The 23,368-nt window shown below is 27.9% G+C and overlaps 1 protein-coding gene and 1 long non-coding RNA gene across 4 annotated transcripts; one reads left to right on the plus strand and one right to left on the minus strand.

Annotated features, from left to right (window-relative positions):
* The first annotated feature begins 729 nt into the window (after positions 1–729).
* Positions 730–2,711, plus strand: LOC148766834 (uncharacterized). Its single transcript, XR_016034460.1, has 3 exons — positions 730–958; positions 1,589–1,727; positions 2,392–2,711. It is a non-coding gene; the product is annotated as an uncharacterized LOC148766834 (long non-coding RNA).
* Positions 2,712–14,300: 11,589 nt separating this feature from the next.
* LOC105969609 (uncharacterized) lies at positions 14,301–17,813 on the minus strand. 3 transcript variants are annotated; one of them, XM_088825163.1, is made up of 4 exons: positions 17,546–17,674; positions 17,349–17,370; positions 16,208–16,559; positions 14,301–15,216 (listed from the first exon to the last, which is right to left on the minus strand). In XM_088825163.1, the coding sequence occupies exons 3-4, from the start codon at positions 16,402–16,404 to the stop codon at positions 14,541–14,543; spliced, it is 873 nt and encodes a 290-aa protein (XP_088681289.1). In that variant the 5' UTR covers positions 16,405–16,559; positions 17,349–17,370; positions 17,546–17,674; the 3' UTR covers positions 14,301–14,540. The 3 variants fall into 3 exon arrangements, with proteins under 3 accessions (XP_088681289.1, XP_088681290.1, XP_012849834.2); XM_088825164.1 differs by lacking the exon at positions 17,349–17,370 and having other exon boundaries at positions 17,546–17,813; XM_012994380.2 differs by lacking the exon at positions 17,546–17,674 and having other exon boundaries at positions 17,349–17,488.
* Positions 17,814–23,368: the final 5,555 nt, after the last annotated feature.

A 23,368-nucleotide genomic window follows, 5' to 3' on the forward strand; every position in this document is an offset into this window, starting at 1 on the left:
AAGCACAAAGTCAACGACTAACAAATGGTCAAATCAGATATATATAGTGAAGCCACTATATACATACAATTGAATAAACACGCACATTTCCCACATGAAAAACATCTTCCAAAATCAGAATCTCTAGATTAGTTGTGTAAATTCGCTATCATTATTGAAATTTCGGTATCTACCAAAATGTTTAGCATACCAATAGGTATTACCAATTTATGCTGGTCGAGATGGTGTAAATAATGAGTTGTATCGGCTCGAGAAATATAAACTCGAGCTTTCAGACGAGTTCGAGCTGAAGTTTTTTCTTAACTGTTCATGACCTCACAAGTTTACCCCCGACATTATTTTTTTAATTTAATTTTCATTATTATTTTAAATATAAATAATATATATAATAATATCATAAATACATATATTATATTTAAAAAAATACATTTCATTAATTGTTTTATAGTTTTCCTATTATAATATAAATAATTCATAATAAGAATAATATATTAAATACTTTAATAAAATAAGCATATTAACAAAATGACATTGGGCTCAAGCTCGAACTTGATCCGATTTTTTTTAGGAAACTCAGCTTGGCAAAACACCTAGATTCTACTCGAGTTCGACTCATTTATCCCTAGCTGGCCTACTTTTAGGAAAGAAAATAAACATTATCTTTTCAAAATAATTCTAAAATATATTTCTGTGTATATGTAGATTCGTGATGAGAATATTTTGTTTTAGTGTCTATCAATAGTTTCAAGCTCATCATCACTTGAGTTTTTTCTGCCTCACCGACTATGGTTAGTTTGTTTTTTTTTTTTTTTTTTTTTTTTTTTTTTTTTTTTTTTTTTTTTTTTCCGTTGCTCCGCCACCACCTTGCTCCACCACCGCGATGCTCCGCTGCTCATATTTCGGGATTATTTGTTGGATTTGATAGCCTCTTTATTTCAGATCTCTCGCGTCCCCTGGTGTAAGCTAACACGTTTTTCTGCCTTTTTTATAATAATTATTATTATAACCATTGGGATTTATAATCTAATTTTTTTTTTACTTGCAAAATTATGATGTATGTTTGAAGTAAATAATCGCATGTTTTTAGTTCGTCTTCGTAACAATTAGTGGCATCGAGTTTGAATTTTTGGTGTTTTTGTTTTGATTTTGGGGCAATGATTGGGAGATCTGTAGCTTTTTGGCTAAGGTAGCTAATATGTAACTTTTATTTTGTTTGATTCTTATGTTGTTCATTTTTGTTATAAATCATATGTCTTTTATTTTTCGAATTTATTTGAAGATGATTCAAAATACCTAGAGTGTGAGAGCTCTATTTGCCTGTAGTAGAAACTTAATCAAAACTTAATCAGTAGTGGTTACATAAATAAGTGATTTGGGTCAGGTGAATATACACTTATATGTAGTCATATACAGTCATATATATAGTCATGTATAGTCATGGATACATATAACTATACATGACTATAGAACTTGGGTCAGGTGAATATACAGTTATATATATAACTGTATTTTTTGTACAACCATCATCGTATATTGCAGTTATTTTTTGAGTTTTGGTTTTAATTTTTTCCTTTTTTTGTGTGTGAAGCTGTGAGTTTAATTTTAGGAGTCGACTTGTACATAAAACGCGATTGTTGTGGCAAGAAATATAATAAAAAAAACTCGAAACTTGTTCCTAGTGGTGGTGCGACAAAACTGACTGTTCATCCATTTAAGGCATAGAAAAGGTAATGAATTTTAATGTGCTTCTTAATATATTGAATCACTGTTTATTGATCCTCAAATGATTTGTTTACTTTTTTTTTATACTTGGGAGTATATGTAGATTCGTGATGAGAATATTTTGTTGGTAATATGATATTGATATTTTATTTATCGAGAATGAAATAGGTGACTACTTTACGTGTGTTTCAACTATTATTTTATCTATGGTGTTCCACTTCAACTTGCTTTGATCTTTAACCTTTGGTTATACGAAGAATAATGACTAGTATACTTTGTTTGTAATTTGATTTTGATAATATAAGTTGTCTCGTATCGCCTGGAGAACAAAAAGTCAGGTACTTGAAGGGACAAATAAAGTCGCATACATGTATATAGTCACATGTGGTCATATACATGTAGTCATATATAATCATGTGTAGTAACATACAGTAATATATGGTGTAGTCACATATAGTAATATATAGTCACATGTAGTAACATACAGTAATATATGGTGTAGTCACATGTAGTAATATATAGTAAACTATGTAGTCATGTAGTTATATGTAGCCATGTATGAGTTAAGTGGGGAGTATCTATGTGTACCAGTAGGTGATAGTGCGTGTGTGCACATTTATATTTGAAGAAAAATTCGTTGTTTGTTTAACTCTTTTTTCTTTTTCACAGGTCTTGGTATTTGAACTACTATGTAGTAAGTTTTTTCACTGGTCTTGGTGTTTGAACTACTAAATAGTAAGTTTTTGCGGAGTGGATTGTGTTCGTTGTTCAAAACAAGCGGTTCTCGTGTTGACAAGTGCGATTTGAGTCAAATTTAGTCGTATAGATAACTGTAGTCATGTATAGTTCCATGTAGTTATATATATTTATATACAAGCTATCTGGTTTTTCTGATGTATAGTGATCTTGATGATTGTGTTTTTGTTTTCACTTTTTTGTTAGGCATTAAATTATTTATAATATCAAGAATCAAATTCTGAATTTTTTTATTGGTATAGATGATTTTTTATATATATAATCAACGGTTTTTATAATCGATTGACCATAACTTTGGGGTAAAAAAACAGTACATGGCTACATGTAACTATACATGACTGTGGTATACTATAGTCATGTGTAGTCAATTTCAGTACAGTAAATTAAAAATTAAAAAAAAAAATTTAAAATTAAAAATTAAAAAAAAATTAAAAAAATTAAAAAAAAAATTATAAAAAATTATAAAAAAATTAAAAAAACTTAAAAATTAAAAATAAAAAATAAATAAAATTAAAAAAATTAAAAAAATACAAAAAATACAAAAAGAGGGTACGTATTAAAAAATAATAATAAAATAAAAAGTTATAATTTTTTATTAAACAATCTGAAAAATGATAAATACATGTCTAAAAATGTGGAGTGCAGTGAGCTATCATGCTGAATGCAGTTGGAAAAGCTGAATACAGTTGTTAAAATTTACAAATAAGGGCACAATAGTACTTTTGCCTCTCCAGGGGTGTATCTCAAAGAAAGAATTTTAGGGGTGGTCTTATCCCTATATATTTTTCATTCTAGGGGTGTATATAAAATGGCCCCTATATTTTAAATGTCAGAAACTAGTACTGTATATAATAAATTTTATTAGTTTAGGTTATTAACTCATCTAACATATATTATATTTATAAATTAAACTTATGACATATGTAATAACTCTTAACATGATTATTCAGAAAACTTACATACACAACAATTATAACTAATTTCTAGGGCTAGGCATGGGTCGGTTTTATCGGCCAACCGACCCACTTTCGACCCACTTTTATCAGCCAATAATTTTGTTGTCGGGCCAATAATTTTGCCGACCAATATATAAATTGGAAGGTCGTTGGTTTTCAGTTTACTCAAAAGTCGGTTGGTTGGGTAATAGCAGCCAACCAATTTATTAAGAATAAAAATTTATTACAAATATTTAATTGTACTTCTTATTTTCTTAACGTTGAAATATATAAAAGAAGTCAAAACTCGATAACTCTATACACAAATTTATAAACCTCTACGTATTATTCATATTTTTATAATTCTTTATTTCATATTCTTCATTTATGTTTTTATTTATTGCATAAGTTTAATTAAAAAAAAAACAGTAGACTCTTAATTTGAAAATTAAGATTTTTGCAATATAAGTTTTCCCAAAATTTTAAATATCTTTTGGAAAAAAAATTAAAAACGTTTTACTATTATAAAAAGAAAAAAAAAATTGGCCGATAATACCTCCAATCGATCCATTGTTAATCACTTAATCTGATAAAGTGGTTGCCAACCATTAACCAACCCATAATTGTCGGGCCGATAATAGTTTTCCATATGCAGCAAAATTGGGTGGTCGATTCGGACAAGTAATAAAGTAATTGACTGATAATTACCGGACCAGACCGATTCTTAGCCCTACAAATTTTAAATAAGAATAAATTGGATACCAAAACAATTATTATATTGTCTCTTCATATAAAAATTCAATTAAATTATTGTAATTTTATTTATTTAATATTTTGGTTCGTTAGGGCAATACCATGGTAGTTGAGAATGACATTGAGTATTATTGCACTACCTATAAACTACCTTTTCATATTTTGATATTCTGCCTCTTCGTATCTAAAAAATATTTTATGCAGATTGAGTTATTAAAAAACAACCACCTATTAATCCATTCACACATTGACATGTGACGATTACAAATAAAATCACCGAAATACTTTCAATTGATGATTAATTTAATAACAATAATCAAAGTAGCTGAATTTCAAATAAATATTAAAATACTTTCTCAAATATCAAATGAATATTCAATAATTCAATTTTTATGTTTATTGCTCTTTATAATTTACTCAACTATTTTGCAGTTTACCAATAAAATGCCAAGATGAATTCGACCTCTTTCTTTTTTTCTTTTTTGCATTTAAATATATATAATATAAATATATATGTATATGATGGATCCCACGGTCACTCAACTCTCCATCGAAATGATTGATTCTGACCAATCAAATCGCTGCTCTATACATTTGAAATTAAAGTGTGGTTTTACCAACGAAATTAAACATCTGTTCATTGATATTTATTTTGTGATCATAAATATTAAACAGCTAATTTTTTTAGCAGTTAATTTCAATTTGTCACATGTATCAATGAAAATCTCATGTTTTGCTAGAGAATTCAATTCATAATAATTTTCTAAAGAAACTCAAAGTGATGAAAATAGGACGAAATTCTTATCGGAGATATTAACATTAAATAATACATTTCAGTAACAAGTTTAATTCTTTCAGTTCAGATGATCATTTAACCTGGTTTCAGAATCATATCAAATGCAAGGTTATGAGTTCGAATTCCATCGTAACCCATTACAAATATTTCAAGTGGAAGGCTTCAAATATAATACACATGCACTTGAGGGAGCTATTGGATATATTGATATTAAATGATACATTTCACTAATTAATAGCACTATGCATCCTTGAAACACAATAAATAATGCATAATGCACCATAAATTTTAAAAGCTAATAAATGTAATTTAATATTTTAGTGGTTCTTTATAAGGATGCGAGATGTGAAATCATTTTTTTTTCATCAATCATTTTGAAACTATAAAAGTTTAAAAATAAAAATACATCACATCAATATATTTCTTTCATCTTGAAAAAATATTTTACGAAAAAAATAATTAAAAAAAAATTCAGCGATTTCGTTATCAAGTTATTTGAAAATTATATTTTATTCCTAACATTTCCACCAATTAGAATATTAGAACCATCAATCGAATAATTTAGTGATAAAAATTTATTTTATTTTATTTTATAAAAAAATATAGGGTTTTTTCAATAATGCGGTGTGATTTTTAATATTTTTCCCAACACTTGATATGTTCAAAACTAAGTTGGAGGTTGAAGAAATTAACAATTTAATTTTTTATTTGGCACCCTAAAAAAAAAAAAAAAATTCCCTTTGTGCATTGTGAATGATGTATTGTGTTTTAAGGGTGTAAAGTTTTATTACTATTTTTCAAGGGTGTAAAAGGCCAAAGCCTCCATTTCAAATGTGCAAAGTGAAATTAAGCCCAAATATACTAATTTTTTTTTTAAGACAAATATATTAATGTTAAATAATACATTTTACTAAATTTTTAATCTTTTAGTTGAGATAGTCATTAACATATATAATAACTCATTAAAATGTAGTCCAATTACAAATAAAAATCTTAAAATTTATTATTGAATGAATTCATCCAAACCTAATCAACGGGTTTTTTTTTCTTTACAATAAAATTTTAATATTTTTAATTTAAAAATATGTCACAATCAACAAAGTAAAATAAATTGAAAGGTAATAAATAAAGAGTGGTCCACAAAGAAGCATACATACATATGATGCATAAGTCACCATCAAAATTACTACTTAATCCCATCAAAATATCTAATTTTTTTTGTACCAAATAAATAATTGAAGACCATACCTCCACTCGAAGAATATTAGGTGAGCAAAGTAAATATTGCCTTTCTTTTTTTCCCTAATTTGTTCACACTATTACAATTTCATATTTCCACACATAGCAAATATTGCCATTTATAACACCATTCAACCAATAAAAAGACCCTTATAATTGTGAGTCTGATTTTTCTTTTTTATCTATCTCTTTTTTATTATTAAAAGGAAGATATAATTTAAATTTAATATTAATTATGTAAATATTGATCGGGCCTTTTTATTTTTCAAAACATGGATGATCGAACTAAATATATAATATATTTTCAAAGATATATATATATATATATATATATATATATATATATATATATAGGGACTATTAGTGAGAACCCCCTCCACCTTTATTTTAATAAGGATGGATCCAGCTCCTTTTTTTTTATTAGTGGGAGACCCATCCTTTTTTTATTCTCAAATTTACCCTTCCTCTATTCACTACCTATTATAAACTACTTTGATACACTTTTATTTTTTTTATTATTTTGTATTTTAATTTTAAATTTCATTTTTTTATTTATTTCTTATTTAAAAAAAATATTTAAAAAAAATATTTTTTTAACTTTTTTATTATATTTTTAAAAAATATTTTTTTACTATATTTTTTTGTCTTCACTTAAAACAACTATATTTCAATAAAACAACTATTATTAAAACAACTGTTATTAAAACAATATGATTAAAACAACTATATATCTCCAACAACTCTCATTTATCAAAATCAAGTAATCAACTATTACATTCAACTAAAAAGTAATAAAAACAACTATATTGCTGACGAAAACAACTATATTGTTGTACGAAAACAACTATATTGTTGTACGAAAACAACTATATTGCTGTACGAAAACAACTATATTGTTGTACGAAAACAACTATATTGCTGTACGAAAACAACTATATTGCTGTACGAAAATATCTATAAATCTGTAAATAACACCACACAATTTCAACAAAAACAAAACCTACATTATACTATTGATTGAACACAAAATTAGCCTTCTATATAAGAATTCAACCAAAAACTCCAATTAAGAAAATTAAGATTCGAGAATTGGATTCCAAAAAAAAAATCAGAGAAGAAGAAGAACAACAACAATGAAACAATGGGGCGGTGGTCTGTATTGAAATCTCGCAATATCAACCCTAGCGCCGCTGCATAATCTCGTCTTTCTCCCTAGCGAAAACCCTAACGCCGTCCTTGACGAGAGAATCCCAGGGGTGAAGACCATCTTCTTTTCGCGTCGGTGGATGGAGGAACGCCGTTGGGAGAAGAGAATAACGATGGCGGCGCAGAGATTGAAGAGGGTTGGAGGCGGTGGCAGAACACAGATGGAGGAGAGTTGGAGACGGCCGATATGTAGAGAGAAAAGAGAGAGAAGAATAAGAGAAATAGAGAACGTGAAATAGGTTTAATTATTTTAGATATAATAGGGCAAATTAGGTATATTAGTAATGTCTAAAATAATATTAATTAAAAAAATATTATTTAATATAAGGTGGGGGGTTTTCACTAATAATGAAAAGGAGGTTATATCCACCTTAATATAAGTAAATGAATTGGGGGGTTTTCACTAATTATCCCATATATATATATATATAATAATAATAATAATAATAATAATAATAATAATAATAATAATAATAATAATAATAATAATAATAATAATAATAATAATAATAATAATAATACAATCGAGACTAGTAAAATTTTATTAATTTAGCGAAATATTAAATTATCGAACTAATAATGTAGTAGGTTATTACTGAGTCGGGATCAGAAACAACTATTATTTAAGAGATGTTATAAATTTATCGAATATTTAATTTATCGAGGTTGTACTGTTTATACCAAAATATTTAGCAAGTTTCAAATTATAATCAAAACCATTGAAGTCAATTTTTTCCATTTTAATAATTCTGAAAGGATACTGAATTTGGTTATAGTTGATTGGTGATTTAAGGGAGAAAGGGCACTGATATCAATTTTAGGATGTTTTTAAGAATAAAAACAATTTGGTCCTTAATTTGTTTTTAATCATTATTATAACAATAAATAAATAAATAATAATAATAATAATAATAATAATAATAATAATAATAATAATAATAATAATAATAATAATAATAATAATAATAATAATAATAATAATATTATTATTATTATTATAATTATTGGTGTTGTTATTGTTATTAAGAATGGGGAATGTTGTGGACCAATCCTAGTCAAATTCATGTGCTAATATCTGAGCTGGTTGAAAGGAACCCAAGACCATGACAAGTTACATCTCATAGGTCTTTTGGCCACTTGCAAATGCAATTAATTATTACCTTCTACTTATAGAAATGCATTATTTAGCCACTCAATTACATCCAAAATTAAATAAAATAAAAAAATGCAAGATGTAAAAAGAAATTGGAGGAAAATTGTTCCACTCTCATTAAAAACTCAAATTATTTCTGTTATTTTATAGTATATATATCGAAAAATATGTTGGTGATTTTACCTTTTTTTTTATTAAAATTAAAATTTGAAGTTAAATCAATATTTTAGTGGATTTATTTTCTCATTAAGTGAATGAAAAAATTAATGCAGAAAATAAGAGAGTTAAAACACTTAAATATGAAATATATATGAGAGGTCTTTAAAAGAAATATTTATGTGGTGTTTGCTAAAAGTTTCTGCAAAAGTACAAGTCGGTGATCGAGCCAAGATTCAGATAATTGTTCATTTTATAAAAGTATGAGGTATACCCGGAAAAAAAAAACGTCGGTGGTGTTTGCAAATGTTCTAAAATCAATTTAATTAGCTAATCAATTATAGTATTTGCAAATAAACTTTAATTCCTAACTTTTATTTTTGCAAAATATCTTAAATGTCTTACTCAATCAAAGATTCGTATAAATTCTATTGTCACAATATTTTGAACTTTCATAGTATTCTATTTGATTTGTCAAAGTATCATTTAAAAAAAAAAAGGAAAATAAAAAGATCGAAAATGTAAAAAGCGTACACATATTGTATTCGCTCTACCCTACTTAATCAAAGTCGAGTATTAATTGATATAAATGTTATAACTAGGGTAAAAGTCACTTTCCCCCACTTTTCAATTTAATTTCAAATTAGTCCTCTTATTTACAATTCACTTCAATCTCATCCCTCAATATATGATCTATTAATGAAATGAAATTTACAATTTAACATTAGTATATATAAAATAGTATAAATTTTAATCATAATATCATAATATTTTATATTGTAATGATAAATACAAATATATATATATATATATATATATATATATATATATATATATATAAGAGTATGGAGAAAAACAAAAAGAAATAAAGGGACTAGAACCCATGGTTCGCCGGCACAGAACAATCTAGTGTCGCGGCCACTGCCGTTCCAGTTCCATTGCAACGTCGCGGTTCCGTCGCGGCTCCGTCGCGGCCGGAACGGACAAATTTTAATTAAAATGCTAAAAATATAATTTGTTTCAAATATATTTTTAATACCAATATTAGAATACAATAATATGCTAAAATTATTAAAAATGTTATATTTTATTTTTTAATTTTTTTTTCAATTCTTTTATTCAACTCTTTTCTTTTTTTAATAAAAAAACTTATATATACACACAAATTAGATTTAAATAAATTAAAAACAAAAATAAAAACACATATTTATGTTTATTTGTAGTAAAACATATTATGTGATGAATTAATTCCAAATTAAAATGATTATATTTAAGTAACAGAATATTGAAAGCAAAAAAATTTAAATAAAATTTAAATAATATATATATTTTCGAATTTTCTATATTTATTTATTATTTCTATTTTGATATTCATTTTCCATTTTTTAAGAATTAAATTCAATTTTATTTATTATTTTCTTTAAAAAAATATTTATTATTGCTATTTCCTTTTGGGTTAAATACACAACTTATAGTCATGTTTTAGTTATTGTTACTTTCTCCTATTAATAGGGAATTAGAGTGATTAGTGGGATCTCATTATCCCAAAAAAAAATAGCTCTTAACTCCAAAAAATTACTTTTTGGTTTTATACATCTCATTTTTCGCAAGGGCTCGTTCCCAATTTTTTTTTTCTTTTTCGTCAAGGTCAGACCGTTCCGGCCGTTCCTGGGCCGTTCCGGTGCCGTTTCCCGGCTAAATCTCGGCCGTAACGGTGGTCCACCGCGTCAAAGGGGAGAGAACGGTTTTATTAGGGATTCCGGAACGGCGGGCACCGTTCCCGTTCCGGAACGGCCGTTCCGGCCATTCTGGCGAACCCTGCTAGAACCTATATTTACTAAAAGATGGGGGACCAAAACTCATATTTGTAAAATATTACCTAAATCATACTAAGGTAGTTTTAAAATTTGGAATATATTTTGTGAATTTTTAATAATATTAGGCCAATTTTTGGTTTATACAATAATGAAATAATCCCAAAGTTAAAACAGGAGAGAGAAAGTCAACCCACCCACAATTGGACTAATCGAATTGACCTCAAATGGGCCACTCTATTTCATGCATGGCTATTAAATGGGCTACTAAAGTAGAAATGCAAAGCTCTAATTCAATCCAATATTAACTATCAAGTTCCATGTGCTTAAATCCTTTAAATGCAGAGGCTCGTTGGCTAAGTTTATTTTAAACAGTTGGAGAAATTCTTATATTTGATAAGCTGTTTTGAGAGTTGGTAAGCTGTTACGTCTTATTTTTACAATTAATTTATAAAGTGTTTGGATAATGAACTTGTAAACTCATTTTACTACCGGGGTTTTTTTTATGTCCAACGAATTGGTGCGGATCTTGCGCACCTATAATTTATACCTGTAAAATTAGATATGTAATAGTTAGAGGAGCAACGTGAATCCCGTGTGAAACGACAATTTCCAGAGCAAGAACCCCCGACATCGTGTAAAAACAAATTCTTAAAATAAATAGTCATGATAATTCAATGTATTTGTTGTGAAAAAATGTGTAAATATGAGTAAAATTTGCTGGCAACATGTGAGTTAAAAGTATGAAATGTGCTGAAAATTGGATGAAATGCGTGTGTAATAAGCTTGTCTATATATATAACAAATCGAAGGGTAATTTTGTCTGTAGCCGAACGATTATATTTTTCAGTAGTTATCATGCGGCAAACCAACATTTTCAAACGGTATCTGTTACAAATGGTACATTATAGGTATCTATTATAAGGGGCGTACTTCGATGGGTAATCTGTAATGAACTCTTTTATATAAGATCTAAAAAACAGTAAAAAATAACTATGTAACATTTAGCTATTGAGGTGCATAAAATAGTCACTTAAAGATTGCGAACAATAAGATTGGTATTTTCACCAAAGTCTTTAACATGCGAAGACTTGTGGAATTTAAAAGATTCCACTGAGTAGGAGCGGGACTTAGAGCATGTTTGGCTGAGTTTATAAGTTCCTAAAAACATCATTTAAGATGTTTAAGAGCTTATAAGTTGTTAAAAATGTTTATAATTTTTTTTAAATAAGCTGTTAGGGAGCTTATAAAATGTTTTTTAAAAAGTACCTACCTCATATTTTTTCTTTAAGATCTTATCTGCTTATTTACTGAAACACTCAAATTACAAAGTTACCCTCCAATACTTTTTTATATTACATAAGTGCGAATAACATATATATTTTATCGAAACAACATATTCTTGTTATCAAGATTAATAAACAGTTACAATATAATTATCAAAATTATCCTAATAATTGTGAAAGAAAAATATTCTATATTTATATTTTATATGTATATAAAATATCTGAATATTATTATTATTTCAACAATATATGATATCTCTCTTAAAAATAAGAAACTTTATTTAATATTCATATATTAATGGGGCAAAAATTAATATTTTCACATACCTGTTTCATTAAAATATTTTATCACACTTCATTTTATTTCAAAATAATAGTCACATGTCATATTAATATTAAAAAAATGAATTAGTTTATTACATATATAATTTTATGTTATTATTTTTATTTGAAAAAAATAATTAGTAAATATGATAATAATATTTTAGAAAAAAAAAACATTTGAGTCATATAAGTCTAACACTCTAATAGTTATAATGGCGTCATGTATTTTTTTGTCATTACGGCGATAAACATACCTTATATTTCCAAACATCGTAGTAACTTATAAATATTAAAAGTAACTTATAAGCTACATATTCAAACACTTTAAACTAGGGTTGTGCGTTGGTTGAGTTGGTTAAAAATCAGTCATAAAACCAACCCAACCCATCCAACCAAGTTTGGTAAATATTGAAAACCGTTATTGACCCAATTTACATGGGTTGGGTGATGGTTGAAAACCAATTTAGTAGGTCGGTTGATGGGTCAACCATCTAAATATGTTTTAATTTTGTTTAATATTTTATTAGTTGTTACAACGCTATATCTTTTATAAATTTACTATGACTAGTTCAACAATATTCAAATAAAAAACTCAAAACATTAGGGGCCATATGTATTGCAATTAAACATAAATAGTTTAACAAATAATAATCGTCTAAATATTTAGGCTATATGTCTTAAAATTAAAATAGTTCAAATTAGATAATTAGGTTAGATTTATTACTTTTAGGGTTTTGGTCAATATTAGATAATTTAATAAATGTGATATAAAATAGAATTTTGAACTTAAAAATATTAAACATTTTAAATAAAATTAATAAATAATAAATTAATAAATAAAGTTGGTTGGCCGATATTACCCGACTAATCAACTTTTTAGTATATTAGAAACCATTATCGGCCCAACTATACATGGGTTGGTTGGCATTATCGACCCAACTTAAATGGGTCAGTTGATGGTTGATCATCCATCACAAATTATGGGTCGAAAATGGGTGAGTTGGTGGTTAAAACCGATCCATGCACAGTCCTACCTTAAACAATAATTTTTAAAATAAGACCTAACAGCTTATCAGCTCCTAAAACATCATATCCAAAGATTTTAGAAAAATAAAAATAATAATAATAAGTAATTTTTGACATAATTTGTGAATATGAATTTTAGCCCCGGCCCCCAATGTTTTTTGTAAATATCATTTTGATCCTTTTGGTATTTTGTTTTTTCTCCACACTCTTATGTAAGTTTATATATATTTTATATTTATCATTACAATACAAAGTATTACAGTTAAAACTTTAGGTCAAATCTCATTAATAGTCCACCATCTTCACATTTAGTCTCGCTTTAGTCTCTCAAGTTTTAATTGTTTCATTTTCATCCCGCATCTCTATAATCCATCTCATTATCATCCTTTGGTGTATAAACATGTTAACTTTAACGGAATCTTTTTAAAAACAGATGGAATATTACATTGTTAGAATTATTTTTGATAAATTATGACGTTTTTCAATAAATAATAAAGTTTGCAATTTATAAATAATGTTTACAACCAACAAAAATATAACTTATAAATATATGACTTAAACAACTACTATTTTTACGAAATATTAATTTATATTAATGTAAAACGAATCATTTATTTTGTGGATATATATATATATATATATATATATATATATATATATATATATATATATATATATATATATATATATATATATATATATATATATATATATATATATATATATATATGACTTGAATTTAGAAACATATTTAAAGAACTAATTTAATTATATATGTTTTTGTAGTATTTATTAATTTGTTTATAGTTTATTACAAGTAATTATAAGAATAGAATATTTCATTCAATAAATAAAAGATTGCGTTAAAGTTAACTAAATTATGCACCAAAGGACTATATTGAGATAGATTGTAGAGTTGGAGGATGATAATGAGATAATTGGAACATGAGGGACTAAAGTGAGACTGAACACTAAGATGAGCGACTATCAGTGAGATTTGACCCTCGGTGCACAGTTACACAAATCAAACTAAGTTACATTTTCGATATGATTCTTCGGCATGTCCGCAACCGCATACGGGGTTTAAGTTTCCAACAAATTATCCGGCCGTAAACATTAAACATGCAGATAATATACGATAAAGAGAGAGAGCTACAATATTTTACGAATCGAAGAAATCTGCTACACCAGTTCACAACAATAGTGAAAATCAACATACATTGTTAGCTAGGGAGAGTTCACAATGAATCTCTCATCACTAAACACAACTTATATATATATATATATATGATCTAAAAATAAAACATAGTAGTCAACAACAACAACAACGACGACGACAATTGGCTCCATATACATATACGTACATATAAACATCTACTCCCACATGAATGTGAGAGTTTGATGGGGCCCGCTAGCCGAAGATCCTTCTTCCCCTTGTTGAAACATGTCAGCAAAATGCAGAGTAGACGCACTCGTCCTACCATGCGACGAATCGTTCACCGTCTTCATTTCTTGATTTGGATAGTGTTGTCCTAAATTACCCCCGTAGTTTTGAACCAAGCCCTGATGACCAGACAGTAGCACTAATGGTTCGTTTTGAGCAAAACCGAGTTCCCTTGTGGCGGAGGTTGACTGGTTCGATGACAGAAGAGAGAGAGCACCATCGGGCCCCACAACTTGACCGTGATGATTATTATGATTCATGTAATTATTCGCCTTGTAATCATTTGGTCTGTCCATGAAATTCATGTTGTTGTAGAGGACCATTTCGCTTTCGGTTTTGACATTCGGGCCGGGCCAAGAGAAGCCCACTACGGCACTTGGCAATATTTGTGGACTGTTGTTATTATTACTAGTGTTGCTTCTGAATGATACGAGGCTGGTTGTTGGTGTTGTACCTGTGGCTGTGAGGGTAGTACTGCGATGGTGGGAGAAGTCGAGCCCGGAATTTCGGTCGAGCTGAGGTGGCTTCCTTCGCCTCCTGTTATGCCCGTCCAGTCTTTTTCTGCAGCTCCGTTTTCCCTCGTCGAATTCTACCAGTGAATGGAACCTGTAAATATCACAATTAATTATTATTATTACTATTATTATTACTAGCATTTTTTTCACGTGCAATGCACGGGATAGCATTTCAAGCGTGAAAATACTTATTGATTTAATATATGACAAATAACAATTACAATAAAATTTATTTGCGATATTGGTAACAACATCAATATTTATACAAATTTAATAATACAAACTGATTCCGAAAAAAAATATATATAAACTTAGTTCTCATAATATAAAACCGATTATAAAATAAATGAAACACATAAAAATTAGAGAAAAATAATAAGAACAATTAAAAAGATATAGAAGCAGTGGATTAGGATTGTGCTAGCTGAGATTTGGTGTGAAAGTAATTAGAAAAAAGTGGATGCAAAATAGGAGATTAATATATATATATAAATAAATATTTTTTTTTACAAATATATCATTAGGGTTTCTTAGGTTGCCCTAGTGCTTATTTCTTTTATATATAAGATTATTATTATTTGATTATTTGATTTCATTATATTAATCTATATAGATCAGAAAAGAAAAAAAGCGAATTCGTGATAACAACAATTTTCAGTTTGTTTTCGGAAAGTAAACTTAATAACTAACTAACATCGAGTACAATTGTCTCGAGCAACCATAATCGAAAAATTGTAATAAATCCACAAACACGTCAAGCGGTCCCTTTCGAACAAAAAGCCAATTGGACTCAATATACCTACAATATGGTGAAATAGGTGACAAGATTGATCTATCTACATGTTGGACCACCATATATATATATATGGTCCCCTAATACATATCAAATATTAACCTAAGTTGTAGTGTAATGATTTAGAACCAATCTAAAGAAACATATTCTTCGGTTTTTTCTTCCAAATTCAATCTACTCCCTTTTGACCAATCATGGAATAGCATAACATAAACCACAAGATAAATAATTAATTAATTGAATAAGATCGTAAAAAAAAAAAAAAAAAAAGTGAAGTTACGGTACTAACCTGCTGCACTGCTGGCAGAAGCGCAACTCTCGACCGCCGATAGTAACTTTGGAGGTTTTCGAGTGAGTCTCGCATACTTTATGCCGTCTGTGATAGTCTCTGCATAGGCTCAAATCGGCGTTGCACCCGTCGACCAAACAATGGGCAATTTGAGTCATATTTCCGGGTGCTCTTGCCCTTTTCGAAGACGATTCCATTGCGAAAAGTAACACAATAGTTTTTTTTTTTTAATAAAATTTATACGAAAGATTGAGAATTAAAGTGTGATCTCAAATCACAATCTTGATGCAATCTTCAACCACTTCCCCTGTTGCCAAGATTCTAGGAATATTCATCCAACTGCTGTATCAAACTAGCAAGATTCCATGGAGAATGATTAGATACACTATACAAAAAAATAATGATTTTTTTTTTATAGATTTTATTAGTTTAAATGGGAAAATATTGATGAATTGGAAATGCTAATCTATATGCAACTAAATTTGCAGGGAAATAAAAAAGAACATAAAATTCAAGTCAACTTTTTGTGTTTTATTCAGCTAAAATTGTGATATTTCAACCAACACAGAAAATTAAATAAATAAATTAATTAAAATGCTTGATATATATAGCTACCCTCATCATAACCTTTTACATAGGGAAAAAATAATAATTAACATGCTCATACAAAATCAAGAAAAAGAAGAAAAAAATTGAATCTTGAATTGTCTCCAATTAAAAGACTGGATTTTTATGGGAAAAGGAATTGTGAAGTGGTCTAGTCCACCATCCCCAACTCCCAACAACCAACCAACTAACCACCAAAAATACAGCAATTCTTGAAAGGTAAAAAATTAAATTACCAAATTGACACAGGATATAAAAAAGATACCAAATCAAGAATTCACAAAAGATACTGATGAAAGCACAAACACTATCAAACCTGAAACTAACACACACACACACAGTCACAAATCAAGAATTCACAAAAGAAACTGCAGTTTGCTAAACCCAATGAATACAGTTTTGATAAAGTTCAAGCCTTTTTTTAATTTCTGGTGGTGGGTTAGTGATAAAGACTGGAAATTTGGGAAAAAAATTAGGGACCCAAAAAAAAATTAAAAAAGGGAGAGAGAGAGAGAGAGAGATTTGGGAGTTGTACCTCAGAAAACAAATCCAAGAATCTGTGAAGAAAGTGAAAGAGGTAGGGGAAAAAAATCAGGCCCAGAATGAGTATGTATTGAAAGCTCGGAGCAAGAAAGTGAGAGAAATAGATAACCCACTTAGTTAGTTAAATTAGGGTGTAATGAAAATGAGAGTGTAATAAAAAAAAAATAAAAAAAAAAAACTAAAACTTACAGACAAGTGCAAAAGGAGAAGGAACTAACTCGGTCTTCTCAGCCATTCATTCTCTGACAATGACTCCCCATTATAGATGGATGGGATCAGTAAAAGTGGGCTACACACAAAAGCTGGATATGACTAGTGTGTGTTTTTGTGTGTGCTTTAGTGTGTGAGAGAGAAAGAAAGATGTAGAGAGAGAGTATAGACTAGTACTAGTAGTAGTTGTTACAGTCATAAGTAGTAGAATAGGGGTATGGGTGAATAAAAATAAAAGGCTATGGTTATAAATGAAGAAGAAGGTGAAGGTGTGTTCAATAAGAGAGCCAAAAAGGGTTGCTTTTTAATTTATTCTGTGTTTGTGTGTGTGTGTGTGTGTGTGTGTGTGAAATTATTGAGAGGAGAAAGAAAAGACACATTAGACCATATATCATATCCCCACCACCAAACAATCTACAATAATGTAATGTACTACTATTACTACTACCCCAAGAGCAAGAACTCAAAACTATACATACAAAAACAAGAACTTGTATGTATGTATGTATGTATGTATATGTATGTATATGTGTGTATGTATACATTAGTGGGGTATGATTTTATTTTTTTAATTAAATAGTTAGGTTTGTGGGCTTTAAAGAAAGGAGGAAAAGGAGATGGTTGCAGTTTAAACTAAAAGGGTCACATTCCTTTTTGGGGTAGTGGCTTTTTGTAACAAGTGATTAAAAAACTAAGCTATCAAGATTTTTTATTTTTATTTTTTTTGGGGGGAGAAGGAGGTGGGACCCACATACATGACATGAATGAGTGGCAAAGAAAGGGACAGGGTGTATTTGTGCCTTTTCATTCTATTTCTTTATTCATGGAGTAAAATTTTATGAGAAAGGTTTGGTTTTTTGAGTTCACAATTACGATAAGTGTGTATGTTTTGCACTCCATTTCATTTACTTTTATACTTTGATTCTTACTCGTTCTTAATTATTTTATTTATTTAGTATTACTAACTTTTGATAGTTTTAGCACTCTTATATAAATAATCATGTACTGGGTAGTGGTGGAAACGAGTCGAGGTCATGTCAAGTTTGGCTGTTTTGGTGAGCTCGAGCCTATTGAACTCGAGCTCTCTAAGTAATTTTTTTTTGGCTCAAGCCCAAACTCGAGCTCGAGCCCAAGCTTATTTTTATTTTTTTCTTCTAATTTATTTGTACTATTATTTTTTATTATTAAAAAATATTTATGTTATAATAAAAAATAATAATAATAATTGTAACTAATTTTTGTAAATTTTTATATGCACTTTTGTATCATTATTATAAGGGATTATTTTGTAGACCCCTCATTTCCAAATTATATAGAACTAACTACCAAGTGGATTACACTATAGGGAAAACCCCCTCATTTCGAAAATATTTTGACATACCCCCTGGGCTACCCCGAAGTTCCTATAATACCCTTCTAAAATCAGTTTTAAACCCTAGCCACTCACGGTCTCTCTCTTCTTCTCCCAGATTCAAAATCCCGCCCACAAACCTCCCACCGGCGAAATTGCTTCCCGGAGCCATAACTCTCTCTCCGGTGGTCGGAATTCGATGGTTTAACTACCGTTGGATTCCTCTCGTCGAGCTCTTTCTTTTGGTGGTGATTTTATTCAGTTTCGAGCGCAGATCTGTTTCTGCAATTTTTTTTCTTTTGAGGATGGTGGTCTTGCCGGAGCTTTATTTTGTGTTCCACCCGTCGAAATTTGACGGGTCACCCACCGTTTGATTCATCTCGTTGTGATCTATATTTTGATGGTAATTTCGTTTATTTTTATATTTTCAGATTTATTTCTATATTTTTTTGCATTTGTGGACGCGCGGAACCGTGGGTGGTTATTAGCGGCGTCTAGGGTTTTGGTAGCAGGTGAGGGGGTGATGAGTCACTGTCTGTTTGATTTAAAATTTGAATCATTTCCCAGCAATAACCTCTCTATCTATCTCTCGATCTCTTAGTGTTTGTTGATTTTTTGAGTGTTTTGATGTTTTTCTTCAAATTTTGTTGATTTGCGCTATAGTAATTTCTTTTTGTTTTGATTTTGCAATTGCAGCTTAATGAAGGCCATTGATCCTTTCCTTTAAGGTGTCAAATTTTTTTTTGAAGTTACATCTGATTTGTTCAACAGACTGTATACATTACTGTACATTACTATAGTAACATGTAGTTACATATGCGTATATTTGTGTATTTTCGATTTGCTTTTTATTAGTTCTGATGTGATTTATAATAAAAATATTGAAATTTGTAAATTTTTGTTGGGGTCTTATGAATTTATTTTGTATAAGTCAGTATTCGTGTGTGTACACAATTGATCGACTAAAATCATGGGGAAAAAAACGAACATAACTATGAATTACTATAGGTACTATAGTTACATGTAGTTATTTTCAGTACTGTAAACATATTATTTTGAAAATTAAAAAAGAAAAAAAAAAATTATTATTTTTAATTTAAAAAAAATTTAAAAAATTAAAAAATTAAATATATATATATATATATATATATATATATATATATATATATATATATATTTAACAAACAGGTTTAAAAAAAAAAAAATAATAAATAAATCAGCGAAAATGATAAATGCAGGACCATATATGCTGATGCAGTTTGGCCGAAAATTGCATATAAGGGTAGTATAGTACTTTCGCTTCTCCAGGGGATATGTCAAAGGATGATTTGGGCTTGTGTTTATCCCTAGTTTATTTGGTGGCTAGGGGTATGTAAAATAACCCCTTATTATAATATTTTACATTATTACATATTTAAAATGAAAATATAACAAAATTAAAATTAAAAGAAGGGCTCGTGAGCTCATAAACAACTGAGGAAAAAAAACTCAAACTCAGCCGTCAGAAAGCTCGAGCTCGGAAAACTCGACTTCGAGTTCGAACTTTTATCGAGCCGATTCATCGAGCTCACGAGCCGGCTCAACTCATTTACACAACTAATGTTGGGCAACGAAATTGTGCAAGTGTTTTTTTCGATATATATATATCGGCTCTTTTTGTTGGAATTGTGCACGTGAATGGCATTTTCCTTCTTGTACCGTGCAGTGCGATGATAAATATTTTAACCATTAAAACAGGAGAAGACATTTTTGCCCTTGAGAAAATCACATGCATGTTATTTTGACTAGGGTTCTAAGGAATGCTATTGATTATTGAACAACTAGTAATTGTACCCGTGCGATGCACGGGACAACAAATTGCATTGTTTTGATGTTGTAAGAATATAAACAAACGTTTGATGTATCGTATGATCAAAATTCTATTATACTGGAACATCATTAAGTATACTACACACAAAAAAAAGGAAATAACTTTACTGTTGAATAATTTTCCAAATGAATTGAATCAGCTAATACCAGTAGATTGAAAATTTGAACCAGGAATAAAATCATCAACTATGTCTTTCATGTTGAGCTTAAAAGTAATTAGATTTAATAACTTAGTTAACATAATCAAAACTAAACTATCGACAACATAAAAGGCCATCTATACATCTTGCATCGGAACTAACCCCTTCTCCACTGCCTCATTTTCAGGCTGTTTTTGCCACTGGAATTAACAATTGGAAAATTAAGAAACAAAAATAAATATAAACAATAAATTAAATATCGCATACAAACAATAAGTCTTGAAGGTCGACTTCCAATAGCTTGTGGCTCCGCCCATTTTTGGTTAATTCTCTCAAATCATCCATTTCAATAACATGTCCAATAACATATAAAATGAAATAATTGCTATACATAAAATTTGAAAACTTTGGTATAAATTAATGAAACACATAATTTAAGAAAATGAAATTACCTATAAGCCATGATGGAAAACGATGTAAACTAATTGCCACACAGTCAATAGGATGAAGAAGATAAAAAACAAAATCTAAAGTCGAGTTACCAAAAGAAGAAGCCTTAGGTAGGGAAGAAATAAAATTCAAATGTTGCAGACATTATGTAAAACGATGTCACAAAATTCGCTAGGGATGAAAATCAGATTTATTTACCCTTTTCTGTAAAAAATCGAAAATCAGATTATTATAAATAATATCTAGGAGAATTTGATGAAAATCGATAATAATATTTAAAATAATATTTAGGAGATAAAAATTTGATAAATAAATCAAAAAATAATATTTAGGAGATAAAAATCTGATAAAAATCGAAAATGAAATTTCAAATAATAGTTAGAAGATAAAAATTGGATAAAAATCGAAAATAATATTTCAAATAATGTTAATGAGATAAAAGTTGATAAAATACGAAAATAATAATTAGAATAATATTTAGGAGATAAAATATGATTAAAATCAAAATTATTATTTAAAATAATATTTAAGAGATAAAAATTTGATAAAAATCGAAAATAATGTTTAGGAGACAATAATCTGATAAAAAACAAAATTAATATTTAGGAGATAAAAAACTAATAAAAACATGATAAAACTCGAAAAAAATATTTAAAAATATTATTTAGGAGATATAACTTTGATAAAATTCGAAAATAATATTTAGGAGATAAAAATCTGCTAAAATTTGAAAATTATATTTAAAATTATAGTTAGGAGATATAAAATTGATAAAATTAAAAAAATAGTATTTATAATAATATTTAGGAGATAAAAATTTGATAAAAATAAAAAATAATATTAAGGAGACAAAAATCTGATAAAAATAAAAAATAATATTTAGGGGATACAAATATGATAAAATTCGAAAATAATATTTAAAATAATATTAAGGAGATAAAAATTTGATAAAAATTGAAAAACAATTACAAATATGACATTAGGGTTTCTTAGGGTTGCCCTAGCGTTTCTTTCTTTTATATATAAGATTCGAAAATAATATTTAAAATAATATTAAGGAGATAAAAATTTGATAAAAATTGAAAAACAATTACAAATATGACATTAGGGTTTCTTAGGGTTGCCCTAGCGTTTCTTTCTTTTATATATAAGATATCTAGGAGATAAAAAATTGATGAAAATCGATAATAATATTTAAAATAATATTTAGGAGATAAAAATTTGATAAAAAATCAAAAAATAATATTTAGGAGATAAAAATCTGATAGAAATCGAAAATAAAATTTAATAATAGTTAGGAGATAAAAATTTGATAAAAATCGAAACTAATATTTCAAATAATGTTAATGAGATAAAAGTTGATAAAATACGAAAATAATAATTAGAATAATATTTAGGAGATAAAATATGATTAAAATCAAAATTATTATTTAAAATAATATTTAGGAGATAAAAATTTGATAAAAATCGAAAATAATATTTAGGAGACAATAATCTGATAAAAAACAAAATTATTATTTAGGAGATAAAAAACTAATAAAAACATGATAAAACTCGAAAAACATATTTAAAATATTATTTAGGAGATATAACTTTGATAAAATTCGAAAATAATATTTAGGAGATAAAAATCTGCTAAAAGTTGAAAATTATATTTAAATTATAGTTAGGAGATATAAAATTGATAAAATTAAAAAAATATCATTTATAATAATATTTAGGAGATAAAAATTTGATAAAAATAAAAAATAATATTTAGGAGACAAAAATCTGATAAAAATAAAATTTAATATTTAAAATAATATTTAGGGGATACAAATATGATAAAATTCGAAAATAATATTTAAAATAATATTAAGGAGATAAAAATTTGATAAAAATTGAAAAACAATTACAAATATGACATTAGGGTTTCTTAGGGTTGCCCTAGCGTTTCTTTCTTTTATATATAAGATTCGAAAATAATATTTAAAATAATATTAAGGAGATAAA

This window comes from Erythranthe guttata, chromosome 11, assembly GCF_056151865.1.
Source record: "Erythranthe guttata isolate IM_541 chromosome 11, IM_541, whole genome shotgun sequence".
NCBI classification, from domain to species: Eukaryota; Viridiplantae; Streptophyta; class Magnoliopsida; order Lamiales; family Phrymaceae; genus Erythranthe; species Erythranthe guttata.

Bases quoted from the DNA above. Each gene is read 5' to 3' on its own strand.
- LOC105969609 (XM_088825164.1), bottom strand. From the start codon at position 16,404: ATGGAATCGTCTTCGAAAAGGGCAAGAGCACCCGGAAATATGACTCAA. The intron at 15,217-16,207 runs GTTAGTACCGTA...TGATATTTACAG, and splicing joins TTCTGCCAGCAGTGCAGCAG to GTTCCATTCACTGGTAGAAT.